This window comes from Gallinula chloropus, assembly GCF_964237585.1.
Source record: "Gallinula chloropus genome assembly, chromosome: 2".
NCBI classification, from domain to species: domain Eukaryota; kingdom Metazoa; phylum Chordata; class Aves; order Gruiformes; family Rallidae; genus Gallinula; species Gallinula chloropus.
The window spans coordinates 113,155,378-113,183,111 of record NC_140086.1 but is presented as its reverse complement, the minus strand read 5'-3'; the positions used below and the strand labels follow the sequence as shown (position 1 = coordinate 113,183,111).

The following is a 27,734-nucleotide window of genomic DNA, read 5'->3' as shown; positions in this document are numbered from 1 at the left end:
TGCTGGTCCCAAACCATATCATTAGTATAAAGTAGCTTAATGAGAAGAGGAAAGCATTGCCCCAGGACTCTTCCAGAGATGTTAAAAAGCAGTTTATTGACCAGAAACTAAACAGAAAAATGTTAGCCCTGATTATTTTTCAATTAGAGTTCTAGACCACAGTCAGAGTAATCAGCACTCCAACACAAAGGGACAGCACACAAGGTTTTGTGAGCAACAACATAGAACCGATATTCCAGCAGAGCTGAACTAGCATTGCTCCCACCATCATGCAGTCATCTTCTGCTGTGGATGTGAGGATAGTTCCCTCCACAGGAGGCTTCTCTCCTGTTAGTAAGTACAGTCATTAAGAAGAACAAGATGTGGAAGAGAATAGTTAGAAGTAAACAAACAGAGAGATTCAAAAAAACAAGGGTGCTAGAAGTCAGGGAGAGAAACAGAAAGGGTTTGTGAGGGTGAGCAAGAATGCGGAGACAGCAGTCTCTGAGACACACTCAGCAGTCTCAGCATACACTCAGAAAGATTTGAGAGGCCAGGTACCATCTCACCTAGACCCGTACTCAGAACAGGAGGGATGTCCATTTCGGAGACTGCATACACTTGTGGCTCTGGGGTAAGAGACATGTGCAATTGCTTCAGCAGACAGAGCGTTGGAGGGAAACAGCGACATGAATAACTCCTTACCAGGCGTGGTTCCAGCATCACTTAATCCCATGTAAGGACAGAATGCTGCCTGACACAGTGGCAGTGGTGTTTGGATGGCAAAATGATCAGCTGGTTCTGCAGAAGTACACAGGAAGGTAGGGAACAGCCCGGTGGTGTCAGAACCCAGTGGTTTCAGTTGGTTAGAGTGATCATGAAACTGCATCCACAGCCTCTGGGTAAGGCAGGGAAATGTCTGCAGCTGTATGCTCTGTCTGCAGGACCTGACATGATCCACAAAGCTTGAACCACCAACTTATATTGCAGAAGCCACATGAAGAAATTTCTGAATTTCTGAAACAGCTGCTGTGTGACAGGCAGCACTTGAGTCAGAGACGAATCAGTCTATGAGATTAAGAGCTTTGCACGCTTTATTACCTTCTTGAGTCCAGTCTGAGATCTTTGGAAGAAAAGTGATGCAATGGTGTTGCATAGTTAATTCTTGCCACCATGGGGACAGCAACATTAGCTGACACCAAAACTGGGGGTCAGAAACTTCTCAGTTGATGTATCATACCTCTGAATCACTTTGTCCTCAAAACGCTCATTACAGGTTGTATGTTGTGGCTGTTCAGTGTGGTTATCTCCACGTTCTTCTGTAATCTAGGTCATAAGTTTTAGGTTAGTTTCTCATTTCAGTATAAAAGGAAATTGAGTCACATCAACCTGTTCAAATGAACCTTCAGATCTTGCTTTTGCTCCTTACTTTGTCAGCACATAGTCTCACACCTTGACCAGTGGTGAGACTAGAGGTTGAAAAAGAAATATATATATACACACCAGGTCAAGAATAGCATCACACATAGATTTTTAAGGAAGGAAGGAACTGGGCATGTCTGATTCAACATTGGGGGAAACAGAGACAATGAAGAAAGGTGAAGTTTTCAATTATTAAGAAAAGAAAGTGAAGCAGAAGTAATAGTTGAGAGAAGAGGAACAAGGGCTGTTGGATGTTCAAAGATGGGATGAGGCTCTGTTGGAGTGTCACAGACTGTACCTATGCATGGGTCTAGCAGAGTTCCTTTAAGCAGTTCTTGATTTCATTTTATTTCTGCACAATTTCCTGTGCTTTCAGTGTCACTTTGAAAAAAAATGCTATGTTTACCAGTCAGTGTAATAGCAGCCAAGTTTTCACATGTGAGCTCGAGTGATCCTTTCTGCCTAGGAACAGCTGCAAAACTGCACCGCCCTGTGTTATTGCACAGGTTTTTCAGTTTCAGCTACTTCCAACCTAGTGTCATAATTTGCTGATAATTTCAATTATTTATTAATATTAAACCCTTTATTCCTGGTTACTTATAAGAACTGAGCTACATACAGGCCAGAGTCATAAACAACAGTAAGGGGATACCAGTGTTCAGTGTTAATGTACTGCTTTTTCTGTGATTGCAGATGCAGTTCTTGCTTTCTCATGCCCACTCTGTTGGACATGAGTCACAGGTGCTGGAAAGCGAGTAAATCATAGTCCGTGGTTAGTGAGTTTGCAGCATAACCCCTTTTATTTAACAATCCCACCCACCCATGCAGCGTGAAGTATTTAATAACTTCAGCCAGTAAATGGTCAACAAGGTTAGCAGGAGTTTTGAGATTCTTGGACTAATCTCCTACATATTCAGTTGAAGATTTGCTGAGAGGTTTCTCAGACTTTGTCAGGATGGGAGAGGTTGTCTGGATTCTCTGTTTATTAGAAATAATAATATATAGTTGCCTCAGTCATACGTACTTAATATGCCTTGAAAGTAGACATTATGCTTTATATAAGTGGAAGTAATATATCATGGATTTATGTAGAGGAATTTGGCAGAGTATACTACAAGAAGACTATGACTTGCATTTTGAAACAAACCCTTTATTTATTGGATGGGGTGCAAGGAGATGAGATCTATTATTACAAGTTTGGGAACTTGCCATTATTCTCCTGTGCTGGTACACAGGTTTAGTAGCAAGTTAAAAGATTTATGAAATAGTTAAGTCCTTCTATTTGATCTAGTTGCCCTCCAACACCTGTAGAGGCAAATAAAGTTGTTGCTGCTTTAGGTTATTCCAGAAAATTGGTAATGCTGTCTTTAAAGCACCATTGTACTCAGGAACAGCTGCGGAGAACAATGTGTGAGACAAGGACCTGACACTGACAGCATAAGCTTTTCCTGGTCCAAAACACTTTCCTTTCTGCTTGAACACACTGCCACCCATTCTCCTTGTCAAACTTAATTCCCTTTGTTTTCTGTCCCACAGCCTTTCTTGCAAGCCTGCATTTCTAGGGATAGACCCACTCAACACTACTTTCCTCCATTTCCCATGTTGTTCTTCTCAATAAAATCAATCACAGCCACACATTCTTCTTTTCTGATACTAATATGCAGAATCAATGAGCTCCTGGAAGAAGCAACAAAGGTTTACTTGATATCAAGTTGGGTCCTTCAATGCTTATTAAACTAAAAAGCAGTTAAAAAGTAAACACATAAACCAAATACCTTATGCAGGAAAGCAGAGGTCCCATTGCATAGACCGATTTTCAGTGAATTATGGAAAGCATGGAGGGTGTGCAAAACACAGAGTCGGTGCTTTCATGATGGGGGTTTGGAGGTGGTGTTTTTTTGTTTTGGGTTGTTTTTCTAAATTCCCATTGACCTTAAATTCCCAGAGATCTTGCAGCTGGGTGCTTGTGACCCTGTCCCACAAAAATGAGCCTTACCTTTACTGAGAAACATGCATGAAAAGTACAATTCCCCCATTCCAACTGAGCGAAGACTAGTTAGTGAATGCTTACAGGGCATGACCATACATTAAACCCCATTTACACCCATATCCACAAAAAGAATTTAATTAATTTTTAAAATTAATCTATTTAATTTCACTTCAAACTCTTTTCTGGAAGAAAAGTGAATACTTGTGTTCTGGATTGAGCTACAGAGAGAGCACTAGAAGACAAGGACTAGGACTCTGAAAATAAAACATGCTTACATTTGTCAGGAAATTAGTTTACAACTTGATTTTGAGAGACCTGTCACCCACTTTTGTCAAAACACGCATTGACAAAAGCACACCTACTAGAAGAATAATGATGAAAGATGATTTTGATCTACTGAGAACTTGAAGTATCAGGTATCAGTTCTCTAGAACACAAACACATGAGCAAATCTGAAAGAATGTGTTAGCATTTATCCTTATGGAAGGGAATCAATCAATATCTGTAGAGTAAATTCTGAGATACAAAAGATATTAAATATCAGTATAAACCAGAGGACCTAGAGCATCTTCAATATATAGTGGTAAGGTGTCATGCTGATCTCAGTGGTGGAAACTGGATTGGTTTTGAAACTGGAATATTTTTTAGTTCCTATCATTAAACAAAGATTCGAATACAAAATCTGTGCTCCAGGCTATCAGCCTTTTCTGATTTAATTTCCTATGGGATTCCCAAAGACACCTAGGAAAGTAAGAGTGAGTTAGAAATTTGAATTCTGTTGCTAGTGGATTCCACCACAGAAGTTGCTTCCTTCAAGTCTCTAGAAGAAAAGACAGGGCCAAGGTTTGGGAAAAAAACTACAGTGGGGCAAATCCACAAGCTCCAAAAGCAAGGTGAGGTCATTTGTGCAGTGAACTAAGTCCTGTGTTTACAAACTCACTCTGTGCCTTGTCCATAGTATGACCACCATTAGCAGAAGAAAATGGAGAAAAAAAAACATTTCTTCAACACTCAATCATAGAATCATAGAATCACAGAATATCCTGAGTTGGAGGGAACCCACAAGGATCATCAAGTCCAATGCCTGGCTCCAGACAGGGCCAGACAAGCCAGAGCATGTGGCTGGGTGCATCATCCAGACACTTCTTGAACTCGGTCAAGCTGAGTGCTGTGACCCCTTCTCTGGGGAGCCTGTTCCAGTGCCCAGCCACCATCTCAGTAAAGAACCTCTTCCTAATATCCAAGCTAAACCTCCTCTATCTCAGCTTCATGCTGTTCCCTCAGGTTCTATCGTTGGTCACGAAAGAGAGGAGATGGGTGCCTGCCCCTTCGCTCCCCCTCGTCAGGAAGCCATAGACCTCGATGAGGTCTCACTTCAGTCTCCTTTTCTCCAGGCTGAACAAACCAATCATAGAAGTGGTTTGTTAAGCAAATGATTCTCCAGACAAGAATGCTCTTAAGGGATTTCAAAAGAGAGGCTCATCATATATTTGAAGTGTATCTTCTCTCTACCCTGCCTTCGGAAAAAATTCTGTTCACTTCTTCAGAGATGCCAGTAGGAACCAGGCATGAGCCCATGTTCTGGCCAGTCCATCATCTATAGTAAGACATGCAAATCCAGCAGACCCTTAAGTTTCTCAGGGCAGAGTTGTCATTTTATACTCTAATCATGACTATCACTGGCATCTTCAGATCTGGAAACCCAAAGGTAACTGTCAAAGTTACCAACAAAATAATATTTCTGCTGGGTGTCAGACCTTTTAAATGAAAACAGTGATTACACCAGCTGCTTTGATTTACATCCAGGCCAGCACTTCTAGTGGTTTGATAATGATAAGTAGTGACCACAGCTTCTATACAGAAGGATATTTCTTTACAGGAAACAAAAAATGACCTTTAAGAAGAAAGGCATTTGAAAAGTAGACTCTATGCTTGTTTGCTGAAAGGTGAGGAGGTATTGCTTGAGAGAGTGTCCCAAAGCAACTCAGAAAGACTTTTTTGCTGACTGTATCAGACAGTATCTTTAAAATTATACATTTAATATATATTACTCAATAATTTAGCCACATTCAGCATTTGGAAGAAGAAATAACAATGTCATTTCTGTTGTCTTTTTGCTAATTGGGAAATCTCTGTGCTTCCATTATACATGCGGTTCACAGGAATGAAATAGAATGAATGGTGTGCCGTATGTCTGTTTATACCCCATACTCTCAACACATGGTAAAGAGAATATATGCAACCAATCAAAATGGTCTCATACCAAAATGATCATGATCTTAAGCACCATCAAACTGCCTACATCAATTCATTCAATAGTTTTCACTGTTTCTTTGTTTTCTCAGCTGAAGGATTTGAGCAATTACTGTAATTGTAAGAACATTTCTACCCTAAAGCATAGATAGGCCATGCAGCTAATTAACATACTTTAAGCTAACTCTATGAAAATGAAATATGTGATAGGTTCCAAATGAACCGATTAGCAGAGTCCTGTTGGACTTATCTTTCCATTGTAACGAAAATAGATTGCAGAACAAGAGAATAGGATGGAGGGGAACATTTAAAATGAAGTGATTAACTTAATTGCTTTTCTTTCAACCACCAGCAGTTCTTAGAAATGAAGGATGGGAGAAGCCTTTGTTAATGCAGAAGACACAGGGAGGAAATTATTTCTGTACGCGCAACTCGAGGTTACTTTATAAAGTCTGGTACTCAACTACCAATCATTTTTGAATGCCTGAAACTCAAATGAGTACAAAATGTCATAAACTTGAAGCCTGAAAATTTTAATGCATCGGTGGCCAACTAAAAAGACACATGGAGAAAGGGAGTCTAGAGCAATGATCAAATCCCTCCATTTCTAATATCGTCCCACTGTAGGTGATCAGTCTTGGCTTCAGGGAAATAGGAGAGGGCTGTCTCTAAAAGCAGAAGGGGGTATTCAGAATTCAGCAGTTGGGGGTGCAGGCAGCTCTGTGTCTGGTGCTTTTTCTCCTTTTTCTTGGGAGTGTGCAGGGATTTCTAGACAGACAGTGCTTGTGAGCTCCAACAAGCCTCTTCTCACTCTGCTTTTGCTTGAAAGTCTCTGAGCAAATATGGTGGAGAAGAAATTAAGAACCTGCTGCTCTTCACCCAAAAATTGGTAGTGGAGCATCCCTAGATCCAAGAAGAGCCTTAAATCCACGCAATCCAGCAGAGATATAACACTTGTTAGTAATGCACTCCATTCCTAAAGAACAGAGGAAAAGACTGAGGCCTGTGGATGGAGAGGACAGACTGCCAGAAGCACCATAGCTCTTGATACCAACAGGAGGGATCCCAAAATGCTTAGAGGTTGAAGGGAATACTCAGCTTCATGGACAAAGCCTAGAAACAGGAGGTAGAAAAGTTTTTAGCATTCCATCAGGCAGATGAGAAACCCTCGTCGATTTCAAAAGGAAAAGGTAAATCAGAATGACGCTTAATAGCCTGGCTCAGAAGAGCGAGGTTGCGGTTTTCAGTGAAGCAAGTGAAAGGAAACGAGAGCTGTGTCTCTTTCATGCCTACGTACAGCAGGAGGCAGGATTTGACAGCACCCAGGGTGGACGACTGCAAGTCTGAAAAAGCTTCTGCCATACTACTCGTATCCAGGTTTGTCCATGGGGTAGTTATACATTCTGGAAAGAATTAAAAGGAGAAGGTGAAGTTTCTTTAATCATAGCTGGTTAGCTACTATCATCCTTGCAAACCTTCCTGACTAATCTCCTATTTCGCCGTGGCAGCGTTGTCAGACAGCTGTTCATACAGATCTCTGGGACCTCAGAGGGCACAAATAGAGAAAGGCAGTCATCTGGACCGTGAAATAATTGAAAGAGCCTCAAGTCCTCACTCAGCTCCCATTAGAAATACCTGTGAGAGGAAAAAAAACCTGATTGCACTTCAGAGAGGATGACAGGACTGGCTCAAGCCAACTCAGGTTTTATAAATCACAGTGCTTTTAGATATGTTCCCCGTATACCTTTGATATAAATACAAACCAAAAAATCAGCACAGGCATTTCACTGCCTTATCACTATCATTCCTTCCTCACTGTTCATTTAAAAGCCTTCTGACCTTAGCATCTTTCCAAGGATGACAGGGGCAGGGGGATTTGGGGAGGGAGGGCAGTTAGTGGTTTTCCCAAGGTTGTCAGTGTCCTGTGCAGCAGATTTACTTGCCAAAGTGTTTTACTTGCAGGACTACAGCCACACATACCAGTATGAGGAGATTTTCCATGGTCCATGTACCACACATTTACCTACTGCGACCACATGTAACATCCCTTCAGCAGCTATTCACTCACTATGAGAAATAAGCTCAGGGGAAAGATTTTCTTTTCAAGAGGTTGTGCTTTTCCTCTAAGCAAATCCTGACCTCTGTGGAGATTTATTTTATTTAAATTTGGGAGAGAAAAAGCTGCCTTGAATATGATTAATAATTTGATCTAAAGTACAAATGAAAATCAGGGAGGGAGTTTACCTACACTTTTCAAAGGTACCCAATGTATTTCAATTGTACATTTTCAATGTACAAAAGAGCAGAAATAAGTTCAGGAGAAAAAAGTGTCTTTAAAAACATATTTAGCTGTAAAGCTGAAGGCCTAATCAATCTGAAAATTTGAAGTTAAATTCCTTTGCATTAGAATATGTAGACTCTAGTATGAAACCAGGGATTATGTCCACAGTTCAAAGGAGGATAGTGAAAGAGGCAATTAATTATCTTGTTTCTTCTTCTTTTTCACTAAGCATGGTTTTAGGCATGACTTTCAAGCCATCATTAGCCAGTATCAATCAGATGCTACCTTTGAGAAGCTAAAAATGAACTGATTTAAATGTTGCTTGTTATATCCTCCTGATACTCGAGAATTCTCCTGATTAAGAAATGGATAAATAACATAGGTTTTCTCTGAGCCTCAGGGATTTTTTTTTACTTTCACATGTTCAAATTTAACAATTTGAATAAAAACAAAGTTTCATCAAAGTTTAATTTTTTTTTCTAAACTATATCTCCTTGGTGCAACCCAAACCTGCAATTTAAATATTTTTATAGTCTTTTAATGTCTTAAAAAATGTGGCTTAAATTTGAAAGTGGGGTGGGTTGGCCCCAGCTGGAAGTTGAGCCCCTCATCTGATTGCTTATTGAGTCCCCTCGGATGGCAGAGGCGGCCTTGGCGCTATGTAAGCACGGCTCAGCAGGTGCTAGAACACTGGACTGTTATCAGCATCATTGTGGTCACGAATGTAAAGCACAGCATCATATGGGCTACAAGGAAGACAGTTAACTTCATCCCAGCCAGACTCAGTATGTAAATGAAATATGCAATTTGGAAGCAAGCAGTTGAAATATTTGGAAAAGGTAAAAAAAATGAGGTTTTTTTTTTTTCAAAATGAAGGCCTTTTCTTTGGAAAACTTTCTCTTTAAAAATTGCATTCAGAATGATTTACTGGAATATGGATTACTCAAAAAAAAACCAAAAAAACACAACAATTATTTTGGGTGCAATTTTCATCTGAATGGACCATACCGATTTATTGCTGCCTGAAGAATTATTTACTTTTTAACTTCCCAAAAGCACTTGTCTCTAGTACCAAAAATCCCTCTTACTGTCTGTAGAGTAAGTCAGAGGCAGAGTGGGGGAGTTGTTACCACATGAAATGGCTCGGTCACTGTAAGATGGGGCCTATCATGTGAGCAAGGACCCTAAGTGTGATGGTCATACTTTGAAAGACCAGAGGGCAGGATCTTGCAGGAATAGGTGGCATCAAGTTAGAAGCAAAACTTCTCAGTGCTGGATCTGATACCCTTCAACATCCTTATCACAACAGAGCTTTGAGGATAACAGCAAGAGTGGGGAGCAGTACTAGGCTGGAGAGCAGGAGCACTATTCAGAGGAACCTCAGCAGACTGGGGGAATGAACAGTGGATATTGAGGATATTGACAATGATTTGAGAGTGGTGTGGCTGTGGCCAGGAGTCCAGATAAGGTATTTGGATTCTCTGTCCTTAAAGATTTTTCAGAGCTCAACGAGACAAAGTCCTGGTCAGTCTCCTCTAGCTTTGAGTTTAGCCATACTTCGAGCAGGCAATAGGACTAGATGACCGCGAGAGATTTCTTCCAATCTATTTTTTCCTGTGATCCTGTGATTTTAACTCATCTTAATAGCACAGAGGGGCATCTGCCTTCCACATCTTTACTCCCTATTCACAGCTTTGTGAAGCTTTGCGTTACTAAATCTAGTTATGGAATGTAGTAACTAACTTGCAGCAGTTATTAATGTGGAACATGTAGTAACATAAGTCTAAATTACCATTTGCTCTTACACACGTCCTGACCTCCAGAACAAGATTTTTGTCCCTGATTTTTATTTTACCATGTGGGGCCATTTTTTTAATAGCAAATATACCACCTGACATTAAAATACATGGAACTACTTTGGTCCAAAAGAATATTTTTTTTTCGTATTTACTTCACCAGCAACTGCAGTGGTTTCACACTCCTACACACTTTTGTAAAAGGTGCTATGGTGATGTATTTTTTCCATATGCCTTTATTGCTACTTTATTCAATGTCCCTTGTACAGTTAAATATGCCCAGGAGTGACCGGTTTGGGGTATTTAACCAAGGAAGAGCTGAGATTTTTTCTCACAGATTTATTTTTGTCTCCCAGCTTGGCTTTACTTATTTATTTGTAAGCTAACAGCTTACTGTCCAATTTCACTTGTCATGTTTTTTGTCTGTTGTTGTAATTCTGCTCCTTCCTGTGCTTCACATTCATTGGTGTGAAAAGTTTGCTGGTGTTGTTTTCTAACCTTGTTTATCTTCCACTCCCCACTGTTGCACTGCAAAGAGCTTCATCTCTCTCCTAAGGTTATCACTGTCCAAAGCTTCAGCCTTTCAAATCGCCCAATTGACTGAACATTAATACTGCCCAGTGAAAGAGGTATGAGCTTGAGTTTGCAGACTTCTGTGAGTGGTGGACAGTAGGAGAACTTCACTTTCACATGCAATTATTTTTGGTTGCTTTACTTGTGACTGAGTTTCTGGGTTGGCTATTGCTGAGACAGTAGAATGTAAGTGTGCAATACCCACCCAGCAGCCCTGAAAGGAGCATATTCTTGAATATCAGAGCAGAGCTACAGTAAATTTCCTCTTTATTTATTACAAGATTGCATACACAGGAGACAACAGCAGAGCTAACGAGACTGTGCACATATACAGGTCGCATTAGTAATGAGAAACAGCTATATTAATTAACTCTGCTCCCTAATGAAATTGAATTAATGTGGTAAAAGACATAAAGTCAATATAAACCCAAAGTATATCAATTTCTAATTCCTTCACTACAGCAGGGTGACATAAACAATATCATGATTATATGTTATCATGGAACAGTAATGACTGACAGGGAGGAAAGGAGACTTTGTGTTGGTAGGATGAGGTTTTTCCAGTTTCCACCAAAGAAAACAATAGTTTCCTTCCCTCACCCCTCACTCTCCTCCAGACATGCAGACTGGTAAATTAGTGAACTATTATTTCTCATTTTTTAAAGTTAATTTTGGAAAAATACTTGCTACATTAATTTGCACATGCAAATTCCTTAAAGTGGAAGCTCAGAACGTAAGTTTTAGAAGACATGAAGCAGAATTTTCTTCCCCTGAGCTCACAATTATTCTTACACTTGAGACAATGGTGACAAATGCAGTTGACACGTCCGTTCTGCTCTGCAGCGTTTCAATCAACTTTCTTGCTGGTTCATCTGGGGGACAGCCATATCATCTCTATTGCTGCCAGATGGATGTTGACTTGACCACCTTTCACATCTCAGATCTCAACCCACATTGTTCTACCTGGCCAGCCTGGTCTGTTGATGTTTCTTCAGCCTGCTGGTGAAAATAGAGGTTTAAGCAGCTTTGGGGTCTGGGGTAGCTAGTGGTTGTCTGCTGACCATGGACTTTGGCAGTGAATGGCTATGTGTCTGTACAGTCTGTGGGTGGAGGTTTCTGAGGCTGTGGGTGAATTTCATCTCATGGAGACCCCAGTGTAGGCTCTGTTGCAGCCTCAGCTCTAGAGACAGCACCAGTAGGGTCCTCTGAAGCTGCGTGGGCTGTGGGAATGGGTGATAGAGCAAGAATGGTCAGCACAGAGACCAGGTTCTCCTTGGTCTTTAAGCAGTGGGTGATATCTGATGGAAGAGATGTTGAGGTGAGCGCACACCTGTGATATGTCCCAAAAAGAGCTGAACACAGCACTTTTTTTTTCCTGAGTGGTAAGTTGAATTCTTAACAAATTGCACAAAGAGGATACCCATAGACTAGTCCCATGAATTATTGCCTGCTGTCCATTCCATGAGCGTCTCCTTAATATTGCTGTTTGGATGCTCTGCTAGTTCTTAACTTTCAGAGTGTCCCAGTTTTCTGTGCATCAAACTGAGACAACAAATACTTTAGTTCTTGCATGACTTCAGTGGTGAATTCCATTTCATCATGACCCTGCAATACAGCAGAGGCTCCAAAAATGAGAAAGGTGTCAAGAAGCTGAATATCCACCTCAGCTGCTCTTTTTGATGTAAGTGAATGGCAAACACAAAATATGATTATGCAGTCCTGGTACACAATTATCCACTTCAAACTGCTTGGACACATGGATAAATTGATAAAGTCAATTTGCACCCCTTCCCCCACCCATCAATGCTAAGTGGTCCTTATTCAGAACAGACCAGCCAGCAAAATGTTCCAAGTGGTGCTTTCTTGCTTTCTTTTTTCCTGGAACACAATGTTTGCATACTTAGATGACAAACATTTCATGACACGGTCACAGCCATCAGGGCCAATAGCCGTATGTGCTTTTTGAGGATAATAACATCTATCCTTGATGCTCACATAATATGTGGGAGATTTCTCTTTCATCTGCCTCCTTTTAATCAGCTTCTCAATGTCTCCACATTGCAGAATTTCAGTTTCTTGATAGACACAGAATTTATTGATAGATACAAAATCATGTTGTGCATTTAAATGCAGGAAGCAGTGACGTATACACCTCAAGTTAAAAAACCAGAAAAAGTAGGTTCCCCATACTTAATTTGTAAGCAGAGAGTATTCATGTCTTGACTTTGACTTGGGGTTCTGTTTTGTTGTCTTCAGTTCAGCACTAATTGCATAATACTGCCTTTGTGATCACAGAATCACAGAACCACAGGGGTTGGAAAGGACCTCGAGAGATCATCGGGTCCAACCCCCCTGCCAAAGCAGGTTCCCTAGGACAGGTTGCACAGGCAGGCATCCAGACAGGTCTTGAATAGCTCCAGAGAAGGAGACTCCACCACCCCCCCAGGGCAGCCCGTCCCAGTGCTCTGTCAGCCTCACTGTGAAAAAGTTCTCCCGCATGTTGGTGCAGAACTTCCTGTGCTCCAACTTGCAGCCATTGCCCCTTGTCCTGTCTCCACAGACCACTGAAAAGAGGCCAGCCATTTCCTCCTGTGTCCCACACTTGAGATATTTATAAGCATTAATTTGATCCCCTCTCAGGCTTCTTTTCTCTAGGCTGAAGAGTCCCAGATCACTCAGCCTTTCGTCATAAGGGAGATACTCTGGTCTTTTAATCATCTTCGTAGCCCTTCTCTGGACTCTCTCCAGGACACAAAACTCCAGGTGGGGCCTGACCAGGGCAGAGCAGAGGGGGAGGATCACCTCCTTAGACCTGCTGGCAACGCTCCTTTTGATGAACCCCAGGATCCCATTGGCCCTCTTAGCCACCAGGGCACACTGCTGGCTCATGGCCAACCTGTCATCAACCAGGACCCCCAGGTAAAACCCCATTTACGTGGAGCATTTCTTATACTTTTTGTATAGCCCTTCTCTAAATCTAACTTTAAAGTCCTGAGGCATCTTCAGTAATGATCACTTAGCAGGCAGAGAAATCTGACTCAACTCCTTCCTTTTATGTGCAACTGCTCAGGCACCAATTTCTGATGTATGCTGCAGTCAGATTGTGTAACCAGTCATTTTGCAAAATGACTGAAATCTTCAACCATTTCTCAAAATGATTTCTGGTTATTTTTCAAAATGACAGAAAATAGAAGGCAGGTATTATGCAAAGTATCTAATCTCTAGCTGGTTTTTAACTTCCCATGTTAAAAGATAACAGAAAGAGATGTTTTATTTCCCAAATGGTTCAAAACCACACAATATATTGCAGAATTAGCAGTGCTATAAACATTCTAAAATAGAGACTCTTGTGAGGTCAACTTTATTTTGTGAAGTTTGCAGCTGGTTTTGATTTTTTTTTCCACTAGATTGATATTTGAAACCCCTGACCTTCTCCATCAGAACAGTAGTGACAATAGTTCACATTTTGTGAAATGCTAGAAACCATTAGCATGTCACATGATGAACAAGTAAAGAATGCAGTCCAGTGGTGTACTAAAACAGCAATTATTTTCTGAAATGCCTAAACCCAGTCACTTTATGTGACTGAAACAGTCATTTCATGAAAGAACTAAAAATTTGCAATATTCCTTTCTTTTCTGTTTTTTTAAATCCAATACTGCTTTCACAGTATCATTATAATATATACACATTGTCCTCTGTTTTGGTTTGAACTTCTGAAAGCCAGTTTACTATAGAGATAGTTTTATTCTTGCAAGATGAATTTAATTTATGAACTGTTTTTTATTATGCAAAACTTCATGATGCTGTTTCTAATGTATGGACACACTTAATGTCTTGAGATCCTGATTCAGCTGCTCCTTCTGTAGCGGAGCATGAGAACTGGGGTCTGATTTCATGTATGTGGAGTTCTCACCCATTTGTCTTTCTCTGCATGCAGCCCTGAGACTGGTGAGGTTGTTCTTCTCTCCATGGGTATGACCCAAGATTGTCCACCACATGATTTTCCACCAATGCAGCTACAGTTTGTTCTGCCCTTTCTTATTTTCTTTTTGGCTCCTGTGTTTTCATAGCACCTGACTAGTGGAGTCCCCATGAGGTCTCACATCCGCTGAAGAAAAGCATTAGGGAGATAAAGTCCTATCTGCAATTCTTTCATGTCTTTGTTGGTGACCATCTGCAATTCTTTCATGTCTTTGTTGGTGATCATGGTGCCATGACTAGTGTGTGCCTCTCCCTCCCCTCAGCCATAGGCAGATCTTCTCTATGCTGTAGACCTCTAAAACAGTTGAATGGCTGCAAGCTTTCTCCCATGAGTCTCCTTCCCTTAGCACACAGTCTCTGTCAAGTACAAGTCAGGGTCTTGCTTCCCAGGCTCAGATGAAGCATCAGGTGATGCAATTAAATTTCTGCGCTAGCATTTGTCTTGCCTTTTTCATTGCCATTGAGCATGCTGCCCTTCCTTGTTACCATGCTAGAGAGGGGATTGCCTGTTAATTTAATAGCTGAGCCCCCAGTTGGTTGTGCATTATCCTTCCCAGCTATGGGACTTGCACCATTTCCATTAGCAAGACCTCAGAGTCAGGTGAGCCCCAGCCACCCATGGGTGGCACAAAATTCACTGTGGACACAGCTACTAGGGCTAAAGGGCAAAACCAGCCAGACACTCCCAAACTGGAGGTATTGCTGCAAAAGAGGAATGTGCTCCTGGTTGAAAGGGAAAGCAGCCAGCTGGACTGTCTGCTGTCTTACCAGAGGAAAGACAACCATATATTACTTATACTTCAGGAAATCGATACTATTATCTTTATTGATAATTCTCTTTTCAACAAAAATATGGCTGATTAAACAACTGTTTGCAAGTAGGGGAAATTACCTCACTGAGCAACAGAAAGTTTAATTTGATTCTTTGAAATCTTTGGCTGGGAGGCCAAGCTGGTGTTTTATTAACGACCCCCTGACTTTTGAAACCAGCCTCTGTTTCCAATCATGCCCTGGACATAAGGTTTACTTACAGAGAAAGTACATACAAAATCCTATCTGCCTGAGAACAGCATAAATGAGGGGCCATGTGGGTCAGACATGTCCTGCAACTTTCTTGAGATTTCCATTCAGTAACTGCTGCTTTTGCCCCCTTCTGGGTTTGCCATGCCCATCTCTCCCCATCCCTGGAAAGAACATCAAAGTTCCTGAAACCCCTTTCCTGGACTGCAGCTGTGGAGGTTGCTCCTTCCTCTACCTAAATATCTAGTCTAAGGTACTGTGGTTCTTGGAACCACATGGAAATTAAAATTTCAGGTGATGTGGATCTGCGGAAAACTGCCCAGAAAGAAAAGATCTGGATCCTAAGGGGAATTAGATTAATATAATTACGGTGTGATAAATGCTCTAAATCAGCATTGCTGCAGAAAGCAAGCTTGCCTTATTTATCCTTACAACAGTTCAGTTTTCATGGTGTCCTTTAAGCCCATGGTGCCTCTGACCAAATAGATGATGGTAACTGGAAATTCCTTCTCCCTCTATAAATCCTCTCCCACATGTCAACAGTTCCCCATCACTGCCTCTGCCCGCACCCAGTCACAGGAGCCACTTGGCTACATTTTGGATGCTGCTATGGCCTTTTCTACACTTTCATTATCAGGACTTATTTCTATTCTCTTTCTGTGGCACTGCCTGGCAGCACCTCCACACTTCCTCAGCCCTCCTGGGAGAAGGAAGCAGGAAGGGTGCCTGGGAAGGTGAGAGAAGACGGGAAGCCAGCAAGGAGCACTGGCTGGGGGGAACAGCAAATGGTCCTCTCTGCAAGCCCTGTCAGCACCCTTGCTGGAAGCATCACTCCTATCATCACCTGGCAGGCCAATTCCTGCCACTGTAACTGAGCCTTCGTTTTCTCAGGGCAGAGGCTGACTTCCTCTGCCAGACACTCACATTCACTGAGACAAGTGGCAGATGTAAAGTTTGCATAGATAGTTCCAAAAAAAGCATGACTTGGTGCTGAATAGTAATCACCAACTTAAAGCATGGAATTTTGACCTCCTAATTCTGCTCATTCTCATCTTGAGATAGTATTAATATCATTGGCATCCATTTTTATTTGGAAAAAAACCCACTGTCTAGTGGGGTTGGGGTTTTTTTGATGCTATGGTGCAGGAATTTGCTGGTGATGGGTCTTGAGCACAGGTCCTATGAGGAACGCTTGAGAAAAGGAGGATTAGGGGACACCTTATCACTCTCTAAAACTGCCTGTAAGGCAGTTGCAGAGATGTCAAGGTTGGTCTCTTTTCCTGGGTAACAAGCAGTAGGATGAGAGGGAGTGGTTAGATATTTAGGTTAGATATCAGGAAGAATTTCTTTACTGAAATGGTCGTCAAACATTGGAATTGGCTTCCCCTGGAGGTGGTGGAGTCAGCATCCCTGGAGATATTTAAAAGGCATATAGATGAAGTGCTTAAGAACATGCTCTAGAGGTGGACTAGTTAGGGTTAGGCTGTGGTTGGACTTGATGATCTAAAGGGTCTCTTCCAACTCAGGCGATTCTATGATTCTATGAATGTGTATATTTTTATAAGAATTAAACAATTTGTGATTTTAACACAGTTAGAACAGGACTGGTTAAGCTGTATGATCAGGAGGCACTGTATGTAAACATGGTTAATTTTTTGAAAGTCTTGCCAAATTCAGATACAAACCACTTTTCATTTACACACATATTTGCAGGAAGTACATGCTTAACTTTTTTCAGCCCATAGTAATTTTTATTATTAAAAACTTTTTTATGGTGGGAGGGATGTAATAGTGTTACAAAGGTATCCAGTGCCAACAGAACACATGCAGGGTATTTTATTCCACCAGTGATGTTGCTACAGGAGGAAACAAAAATGTTGTGCCATTTTCCATCTTCTCTCCTGCTACAGGGAGATTTGCTTGTGTGGTTTTAAAACAAATCTGGATCAGAAAAATGTATTGCTTTTTTAATGACACATAATTAACTATCAGTGAGCTACACCTTCAAGTAGACTCCTTCCATGTTATGAAACTCTCCATAGTTCCCCGACTACTGTTGAATCTGGCTGGCAGTTGTCTTCCTCTTTACTGTGATCCTTTTGAGGCAAACACATTCTCAGATAGCGTTTTTTCTCTCAGATATACACTGACTGCAAGTTCTCACATTTCTGTTTTAGTAGATGTTGTGATCCAGGCTAATTGCCAAGGGTGGGCCATGTGAGCACCCCCACATCCCATTTGGGTTATGAACTTCAGTGATTTCCAACTTTTGGTGTTACACAGCATTACTCAGACTCTGACTTGAAAACACTTTCTCATGGTCAAAACTCCCAAGAGATATATAGGAGCTTGAAGCAAGAAAGAAGACAGGAAAGAAAGACTATAGAAGAGACAGGGTCCTTTAAATTAGTCATCTTTGTGGGACCAAAAGCAATGCACATAGCAGTAAGACAGGTATGGAAAGATTAATCAATCATTCTTTGCTGTCTCATGTCCAGGTGATGTTGAGGCAAAGTAAAGAAGTATGAAAAGGTGGTCTTCAACAGCATCATGATCACTGGAGATTGATCAGCTGATAACTTTTAATTTTTTAAAATATTAAAATATTATCCCACTGACTCTAGATGAAAAAATGTGACCCTAAGTAAATGACAACAATTAACCATTAATTAACCATTCCTGTTAGGGGTTACAGTAGTCAGAGATTTGTATTCTTTTTTTGGGCACAGGTGTAAAGCAGCTAATCTATGAAAGCCTGAATGACTTTCACATAATTATTAGGCTGAATTTTTCCTCTTTTCTAGTGGAATTCAGTTCTGTCTTCAGAGATAACAACTGACAATGCCTCACTGAGATATAATAAGCTTTTTACATATACCAGGTTCATTAGCTTTTTCTATGCCTCCAATCCAAGCAGTAACATTTTAATTTCTTCTACCAGTACAGGGTACTAAATGGATTTCAACCTAAAGAAAGTTATAAACTTCAGAATTGCACAAAATCAACATAAGAAAAAAATTGTTACCTTGGGGACCGAAAATATTTGACTTTTTAAGAGAAAAGAACTCCTATCTGAATTATCTAAATAAAACAATCCTCACTTTTAATTATCTTTTTAAATTGAACAATTCTGTAAGTTATAAATACAGGCTTTTGTGCTTCGACCTTTCAATGTTCATTTCAGCAACAATGTGTAATTTTTGTTGTTAGAGAATTTTTATAATGTGGGAAAGAGAAGAAAACTCTTTTCTACTGCAGTGACATCATCTCCAAAAGATGATTTTAAGTAAATATTATTGCTGGTTTATTTTTTAAGAGTTGTTTTAATTTTTCAATCCACTTAGAAAATTATGCGTGTTTTTAAGTGCATGATTTGGCTGGGATAGTTAGTTTTCTTCATAGTAGGTAGTATGGTGCTGTGTTTTGGATTTGTGCTGGAGACAGTGTTGATAATTCAGGGATATTTTAGTTATTGCTGAGGGGTGCTTACATAGACCCAAGGCCTTTTCTGCTCCTCGGTGAAGGAACAGACCTAGTCAGGAGGAACAATAGCTTCCCTGATATTTTATGAGAGCTTGTGATGAATAAATAAGACATGTATGTTGAAAATTATATAGATCTTTATGTTTTAAAAAAATCTGTACTTTATTCCACAAGGAAAAACACTTTTCTATTTGTGTTTCTACATACTTTTCAAATTCTTTTGAGTCTTCTCCTAGTGCCTTTGACTTGACAAACCTTGATGTAAAAAGACGAAGACAGAAGAGCCCATGCACGTTCCGCCCTCTCTGCCAGGTGCATCCACAAGTCACTAGATAGCTGTAACCTTCCAGTTTAATCAATACAGACACTGAAGGCAGTGCACCTCATTATTTTGGGGAGCAGGTGTGCAGAGCCCAGCACAAGTGTGTTGTGCTTTTTCCAGCGCTCACTCTGACTTGCTGGGGGGGGGGGGGGGGGGGGGGGACTTGCTATGTCTGTCCAGCAACACGCTTTGCAGGTCCAGGTCCGTGTATGTTGCAGGAGGTTGATGCTAGCAGCAAGACAACCTCCTGAGGAGCATGCACACCTTTTGCTTGAAGAGGCGGCTACCACTCATCACAAACGACAGCAGGTCCAGAGAGCTGAGGGCAGTCAAACTCAAAAACACTTCATTGTAGCTTTCTAACAGGCCAACATCATTCACATGCTGTATGTAGTACACCCTGAAGAGGTGATAGGGAAGGAAGCAAATTATAATGACACATATGAAGATCAGGTTTTTCACCTGGGCCCAGAACTCTTGGTGTGACCAGAGGGAGGTGGAAAATCTTCTTGCCACTTTTACCAGGATGAAAAACTGCAGGCCCAAGAGGATACAAGTAACACAGGAGACAGCTACAATTACAGTGTAGTTCAGGGCTTTCACGCTTTCCTTCTCTAGTTCTCTGTGGAACTTAAAACATGTTGTATTACCGTATGAGCCTGAGCGTCCATACTCAAAGCACAAGAGTGGCACCACAAGGACCGTGACCAAGACCCACACGGCAGCGCTCGCTGCAATGGCGTGCAGCTTCCTGTAAAACTCCACCTTGTCCTTCCATTTAAAGAAGATGAGCCACCGGCTCACCAGTGTGATGATGTAGAATAGGAAAGTCAGGTACATGTGGATGTGCACCATTGCACTCACTAATCTGCAAAACTGCATGTTAAATATCCACTTCTTGTTGACATAGTAGTACAGGCGAAAAGGCACGGTGAAGAGGAGGAGGCTGTGCACAACGACCAGGTTGATGATGGCTGTAGTGGTCACGGACAGAGTGTTCATCTTGACTAGCACAAACAACATTGTAATAGCCCCGATCCCACCTCCAGCAAAGGCAACTGAGTAGGTAGTAATCAGTATGGCACTCATGGTGTTGCTGTAATTGAATTCAGAAGAGGAGTCACTGCTGTTCCTGTTCTCCACAGTCATGTTCTGGAAATCTTCCTTGTACATGTTCTAGAAATGGAAGAATACATCGAGATTAAGATAAGGTAGGAATGCAAAGGCCAAACTGAAAACCCAGAAGAGCTTTCCACCTGGATCTTGCTCAGGGGATAACCCACAAACCCCACAGCTGGCACAAGCCATAGCCGGTAGTTTTATCCAAACATCCTCTAGCATTAGAGAAAAACTGCTGGGATGGTTGGGCAGAGATGTTGCTGTCATCGTTGAGACATTGCTAGCCACACCCACAAAAACAAGCATGAGTTAGTAATATGTGCAACAAAGAGATCCTTACAGAAATGACACGATTGTGGTGGTTTCGAGCTCTCTGTGTTATTAGGTATCCTCTCTTCTGAGCATCTGCGTGCTTTTGCAGTGAAGATCAGAGATACTGTTCAAATTCCGCTACTCATTCATCAGTTTGTTTATTTGCAACACAAATCTGCCCTTCCTGGAGCCAGATAATAACCATATGTTGCTCTACCAAAGCTACACATTTTTGTTTGTTGCTGAGCACTGAGTTTTGCACACATTACAGTCAACTCCTTCTCCGTGGACGGTTTATCTGAGTAAGGGATTAAACACCATGGATACCCAGGCTCCATGGAGATCCTGCTCAGATCCTGCCAAACCGAGTAGCGTGGGCAGTGCTGTCCTGGTGCTCAGGGCTATTTCACATCAAATATGTGGTAACCGGATGTTATGAAAGGGTCTGCTAGAAAATGTCAGGAAGGGACATCCTGGGTTAGTGCAAATAAGCCTGCCTGGCCTGAGCTGAGGCTAAACCTAAGTTAATAGCCAAGTTCAGTAAGTGTGCTGTATATTTTTAATTCATTACTGTTCCAAAGACAGATTAAATATAATTCTTATGATTCTGGTAGGCTTTTTAAGTACCATGTGGGAGGGTGAAAGTATTGAGGGGACATCCACACTACAGTCACAGAAAGGAAGCGGGGGAAACCGAACAGTGCTGGGCTTTGTACTATCCCGGTTATACCACTCCTGCTACCTGAGCTGGAAGTTTAAACTGACTCTGACACATCATTCGTTTCACCATTGAATCCCACACCACGAGAGGGGAGTTTCTCCTGAGTGAATTTTTGCAAGTTTTTTTATGATACTGCAGGGTTGTTAACTTCACAAAGTAGTTCCTCTCTGTCTTTGGACAACAGGGTTTTTTAGGTTCTTTTCTTTTTTAGGTAGCACATGCCGACAAAACTTGGGAGTGGAAAAAAAGCTCTTTAGCAGTTCTCTTTTGTGGAAAAGAGGAAATAACCTCTAACAGTTTTATAAACCTGTTTTGCTCACAGCAAGGAATGACTATCTGTGACACGTTTCAGGGTGGGTTTTTTTTGTTTCTTAGTGATGTTTCTAAGCATTTGCCCCTACAACAAGCAAGATATCATTATACATTGAAAAGTCAGTTATTCTCTAGCTATGCCAAAGCATCTGAGACTTCAGACTCTTGCATCACAAACCATACAAGTTTCTTCCAGTTCTCGTTTCTGAGATGTTGTGTTTCAGCATCACAACCGCGCAAGCCAGAAGAGATTAACGGTCGTTGCTAAATCCCTTCATTGTAAGATTCTGCAGGAAATCTCATTTTCATTAATCTTAAAAAAAGAGAAAAAAAAAAGAAAAAAAGGTACTGGCAGCTATGATATGAGTTTATCAGCTTCCCAATACAACAGGCATCCCACTGAAATATCATTGCGTGATAAATAGAATGTAACATGACACAGGGTATGTTTCACAGAGGAAATGCTTGCTGATGAAATCAGGTTTCCTATTGTACTGACATTGACACAGCTGTAGCTTACTGACCTAAAATACAACTAAAGAAGTCCTTTGGTCAGCATTTCACAGAAGGCACGTGCAATGAGAATTAATACATATGTTAGAAGGAACTAATTAATTATATGACATAAGGCTATATACTGACTCTCACTGGAAACATGGGCTATAGAGCTGGAAAATATCTCACAGCAGAGGACGAACAACAGAAAAGACCACTGAGACTGGTATCAAGCTATCTAAGAAACAGTCTTGCCCCATGCTGCTTAGCCCCTTGCTGATGTTAACTCTTGCCAGCTCTAACAGAATTGCTTCAGTACCAAATCCAGAGTGTTTAAAACCAGTTTTATAATGCTGGTATTGTTACCTTTTTTTTTTTTTTACAGAGTGGCTATACCTATGTCACAGAGATACAGTTCAGTCTCATCCGTTCTTGCTTCCTCCCCACACAGCTCCTGGCCCCATACCATGTCTGAAGCACCAAGGAGCTCCTTCAGGACAGTACTTTGCTGCTTTGCCTCACCCAGAGTGCTGCCCTTCAGGCACACTAAATGTTAGCTCTTGACATCTGCAAGAATGGAAGGAGCACAGAGAGGCCTTACTTCATTGCACGTCCAAAGGCAGAGAGTTTCTCCTCATGGAGGTGTTCTTGTTCCCATTCCTTCCTAGCCCCTCTAGCTACTGTCAGTTTGTAATAAGTAATTGTTCTCAAACCTTCTATGACTGTAAATAAGCAACTAGGGCAAAGGGGAACCATTGTTCCATCACTAGTAACACCCTGAAAGAACTTCAGATCTTGCTGAGTTGGTGCCTGTGGTAGACTATGGCTGTGAATAGGTAACCAGGTCAAAAGGGGAACCATTGTTTTATCACTAGCAACATCCTGATAGGATTAAATGAGTTAACCAAATAAGACACAGAACACAACGTAGAGGAAGACTACGGGGGACCAGGACGACCCCCACTACCAGCTTACACAGCTACAGAAAAACACCGGAATATGCCACGTGTACCCGGAACTACGGGACTATAAAAAGGGGACTCCAGAAGGGTGAGGTGCGTGCCGTTTGCAGGAGCAAGGGTCTCCTCCGGACGCCCAGCGCTGATATTTGCCTATATCTTGCGGGCTTGCTTAATTAATAAATTGTTGTTTGGCTTTATCAACTGGAGTATGTCTCAAATTTATAACAATTTGGTGCCGTGACTCGGATGCAACTCACGAGATGGGACTCTTGGTCTTATCAGGGAGGCGCCCCGCCTGTTGTTTGGCGGCCTTGGTAGCCCATTTCCCATCTCGATTGCACCGACGAATCCAAATTCCAAGATATTAGGCAAGGGAGGCCGGCAGACCCTATAAACTTTGTGCACAAAGGTCCGGACGAAGACGCAGGACGCGTGAGTATCTGGGGGGGAAATCCGTTCGGTCTGGGTCGGGGATCCTGGAAGCGCGGCGAGTGTATGTGTGCATGAGAGGGGGACCGGCAGCTCGCATTCCCCAAGCGAGTGCGGACCCTCAGTAGTGCGGTTCTCATTGCCCGCGAGGGCGTGAGCCACGAACCAGGGGAAGCGAGTGAATATATTGTTGACTGAGTGCGCTCCAGACGATGGGACAGAAGAAGAGCAAGCTGTCTGATCCCATGGGTAGCCCAAGGACGGTGCTACACGGTAAGCCGCCAGACAGTCCTTTGGTGTTAATGATTGCCCACTGAGGGGACTAGCTGTCTAGGCGATGAAAGAATAAAGAGTGTATGATATGGGTAACGTAAACTGTGTAACTACAGTGTGACCTCCTGAGAGTGAACAGGGGAAATTTGGATACTACAGTGTGGCCCTCTCAGGATGTATTGCCCCTGTGAAGTTTGTACGTAATTATAGGATGGCCGCCTCTAAGGCAGTCAGTATCTCTAATGATGCTTCTTCCCTGGCCTGGGGGATAGATAAGTTTTGCAATCTTGAGATGCACTGATCTTGTCCCTTACCCCAGGGACAGGATTGGGTGAAAAACTGCTGGCTCCATTAAATTATCTGGGCTGGCAGAATCAGTGCAAAAAGGCTGTGTGTATTCAAGCATGTATGAGCCATGGGGGCAGGGCATTCCCCTTGCTGCTCCGGTATATCCGGTCCACCTTAAAACACTGATTAGGCGTCTTCCTGATAGCTTGAAAATCTATGTGCAAAGCCTAAAGGAAAAGATTCTGCGAGCAATTGATCACAATACTTGCTACCCCAACTAGCAGAAACAGCCTGTTTTAACATGGGAGATTTAAGAAACCTAATCATAGAAGGTATAAAGGAGGCTGCTCCTAAACTTTACTAAAGCCTTTGAGATTGAGCAGGAAAAAGATGAGACACCCTCAGTGTTTTTACAGCGACTGAGAGATCAAATGAGAAAATATTCGGGTATGAATCCTGAAGATCCTGTAGCACAAGGTCTTCTGAAAGTTTATTTTGTGACTAAAGCATGACCTGATATTAGGCGAAAGGTACAGAAGATAGATGGTTGGAGTGAAAGATCTTTGGAAGATTTACTAAGAGAGGCTCAGAAAGTGTTTGTGAAAAGAGAGTAAGAAAAGAGGAAGCAGAAAGCAAAAATGATGGTATCTGCTGTTGATGAGGTAGTAAAGAAAAGAACAGAGCCAGTCTCACCGAGAGGTAGAGGGAAAAGCTGGACAAAAGGAAGTGGGAGGGGTGTGAGAAACATGAATGAAGGAGGAATTGGCCGAGGTAGGGGAAAACTTTGGCAATCCCTATGGGCTGGTTTTCTCTCAGCAGGATGTTACGGGTGTAGCAAACAGGGACATCTTAAGTGAGAATGTCCTGAGCTAAGAAAAGAAGAAAGGGTAATTCCCTTCATGTCCTTTGAACATGAATAGGGAAGTCAGGAGTTTATTAATTTAAGGTCCTACCAAGAATCCTTGATAAAATTGAAGGTGGGACCCCAGGAGGAGGACGTTGTCTCCCTGGTTGAGCTTCTAGGACTTCCTTAAATTTTATACAGACCAAAGTATAACTGTATCGGGGTAAAAGGGAAAGGATTCCCAGTCCCCATGTTTGAAAATACCACTTTAAGATTAGGTGATGAAAAAATTTGTGGGCAATTTATATATCCCTGATTCCGGAACTAATTTATTGGGAAGAGATTCGATAATACAATTAGGATTGGAATTGAAAACCCAGGATGACCAAATCGTGGTATCCATGGCTTTACTAACAGAGGAAGATGAAAACCAAATTGATCCAATAGCGTGGGTGCGAGAGGGTAATCGAGGTGGATTAAACATTACCACTTTAAAGATTAAACTTAAAAGGGACAATGACATTATTTGCCAAAAACAGTATGCTATTTCATTGGAAGGCTGTAAAAGTCTCCAACCATTTATAGAGAGTTTAATTAAGGATAAGCTTCTGAAACCATGTTATGTCTCCTTTTAATACCCCAATCTTATCAGTAAAAAAAAAAACAAAAAAAACCCACCCAAAAACAAACAAACAAACAAAAACCCCGATGGGTCATATCCTTTGGTACAGGATTTAAGACAGTTAAACCAAATAGTTCAAGTGCGTCACCCAGTAGTTCCTAAACCTTACACTCTATTGAGTAAAACACCACATGACCACAGATGGTTTAGTATGATTGATTTAAAGGATGCTTTCTGGACCTGTCCACTGGACCCTGATAGTAGAGACATGTTTGCTTTTGAATGGGAAGATCCTTTCACAGGACAAAAGCAACAATTTATTTAGATGGACAGTTTTACCTCAGGGATTCACTGAATCACCAAATTTATTTGGACAAGCATTGAAACAAGTATTAGAAAAGTTTAAAGTCCCAACTGAAGTCACCCTTCTACAATATGTAGATGATCTTTTAATCTCAGGGAAAAATAAGAGAATCGTAAAGGAAACAACAAATGCTTTGCTAAATTTCCTAGGGAAACAGGGACTAAAAGTATCAAAAAAACCAAACTGCAGTACATGGAAAAGAAAGTTAAATATTTAGGACATCTAATCAGTGAAGGGAGACAGAAAATAAACCCTGAGAAGATGAGTAGTTGAGTTACTTCTGCCGAAAACTAAGAAAGAGCTGTGAAAATTTTTGGGATTGACAGACTATTGTTGCCTATGGATTGAATCATTTGTACTAAAAACAAAGGGATTACATTTTAAATTGTTAGAAGAGCCTAATGACTTGGTATGGAGTAATGAAGATGTCGTGGTTTCACCCGGCTGAGGGCCAAGATCCACGCAGCTGCCTGCTCCTTAAAGGAAAAGAGCAGGTTAAAGGGAAGAGGAAAGGGGGGTGAGAAGTAAGGGAAGGGAAAAGGAAGAGAAAGGGGCAAATAACCCCAAAATCAAGAAATTAAGAGGCCCGTGGGTTGGGATAAGGATAGTTTACTAAGATAACAGAAAGATACAATGTAACAATACTAACAGGACTTCAAAGCAAAATATATGAAGCTGTTGATACACAATGCAGTTTCTCACCGAACCACACAACTCAGGCCGTGCCAACCAGAGCCGTCCCAGAACCCGACCGTCCCCCAAGAACCGCGCGTCCCGGAGCCGCCCCAGGCCTTCCTCCCGTCAGCCCCCGATATCCTGGGCAGGACGTAACTGGCGTGGAATACTCTCTTTGGTCAGTTCGGTCACCTGTCCTGGCTTCGCCCCTCCTTTCTCATGAAGAGCTGAGAAAGTCCTTGACTGTCTGACAGCAACTAGAAACATCAGGGTGTTATCAGCACTACTCCCATTTTACTCTCAAACACAGCATTCATTTGCTGTTACAAATGAAATTAACTCCATCCTGACCAAAACCAGGACAGAAGAAAAAGAATTAATACAAGGATTAAAACAAAACTTGATCACTACTGCTGTGTTGGCACTGCCCTCCCTTAAACCATTCCACTTGTTTGCTACCATAGATAAGGAAACAGCCCTGGGGGGGGGGGGGGAGGTTACTCAAAAGTGGGGAGGCAAACGACAGCTAATTGCCTATTTATCTAAACTGCTGGACCCAATATCCCGAGGGTGACCTGAATGTGTACAGGCAATAGCAGCCACAGCCCTCTTGGTGGTAGAAAGCAGAAAGCTAACTTTTGGAAGAGCACTTATAGTAAGCACTCCACATCAAGTAAGGACAATTCTGACTCAAAAGGCAGGAAGAGGTCTCACTGATTCTAGGATTTTGAAGTATGAGGCAATTTTAATGGAAAAAGATGATTTAGTTATAACTGCTGAATCATGCCTCAATCCTGCCACCTTTTTATCAAAAGGGGAGACTAATAACCAAGAACTTGAGCATAACTGCTTAGACATAATACAATATCATACTAAAGTGTGACCTGACTTGAGGGACATACCCTTGCCAACAGGTCTCCGTTTATTTACCCACTGGGTAGTACAGGCACTAGTGGACCACTTTGGAACCAAGTATATGTGTACTGGAATTTACAAAATCACCAAAAGGATGGTGGGAAAGTGCCTGACATGCCAGAAGGTCAATAAACAACAACTCAGAAAAAAAAAGATACCGGGGGGGGGGAGGGACCCTTTCTTGTGTTGCTTACCACAGATACTGCGGTTTGAATGGCCGAAAGAGGTTGGACACACACTAGCAGAATAAAGACCGGTTCGAGAATCTCCGTGGGAAACTACCAACAATCCTGACAACTT

At 41.7% G+C, this 27,734-nt stretch overlaps 1 protein-coding gene across 1 annotated transcript; it reads right to left on the bottom strand.

Annotated features, from left to right (window-relative positions):
• Positions 1–19,331: 19,331 nt before the first annotated feature.
• Positions 19,332–20,291, bottom strand: LOC311188916 (putative G-protein coupled receptor 141; the record flags this gene model as incomplete). Its single annotated transcript, XM_084260469.1, has 1 exon — positions 19,332–20,291. The coding sequence occupies exon 1, from the start codon at positions 20,274–20,276 to the stop codon at positions 19,332–19,334; it is 945 nt and encodes a 314-aa protein (XP_084116595.1). The 5' UTR covers positions 20,277–20,291.
• Positions 20,292–27,734: the final 7,443 nt, after the last annotated feature.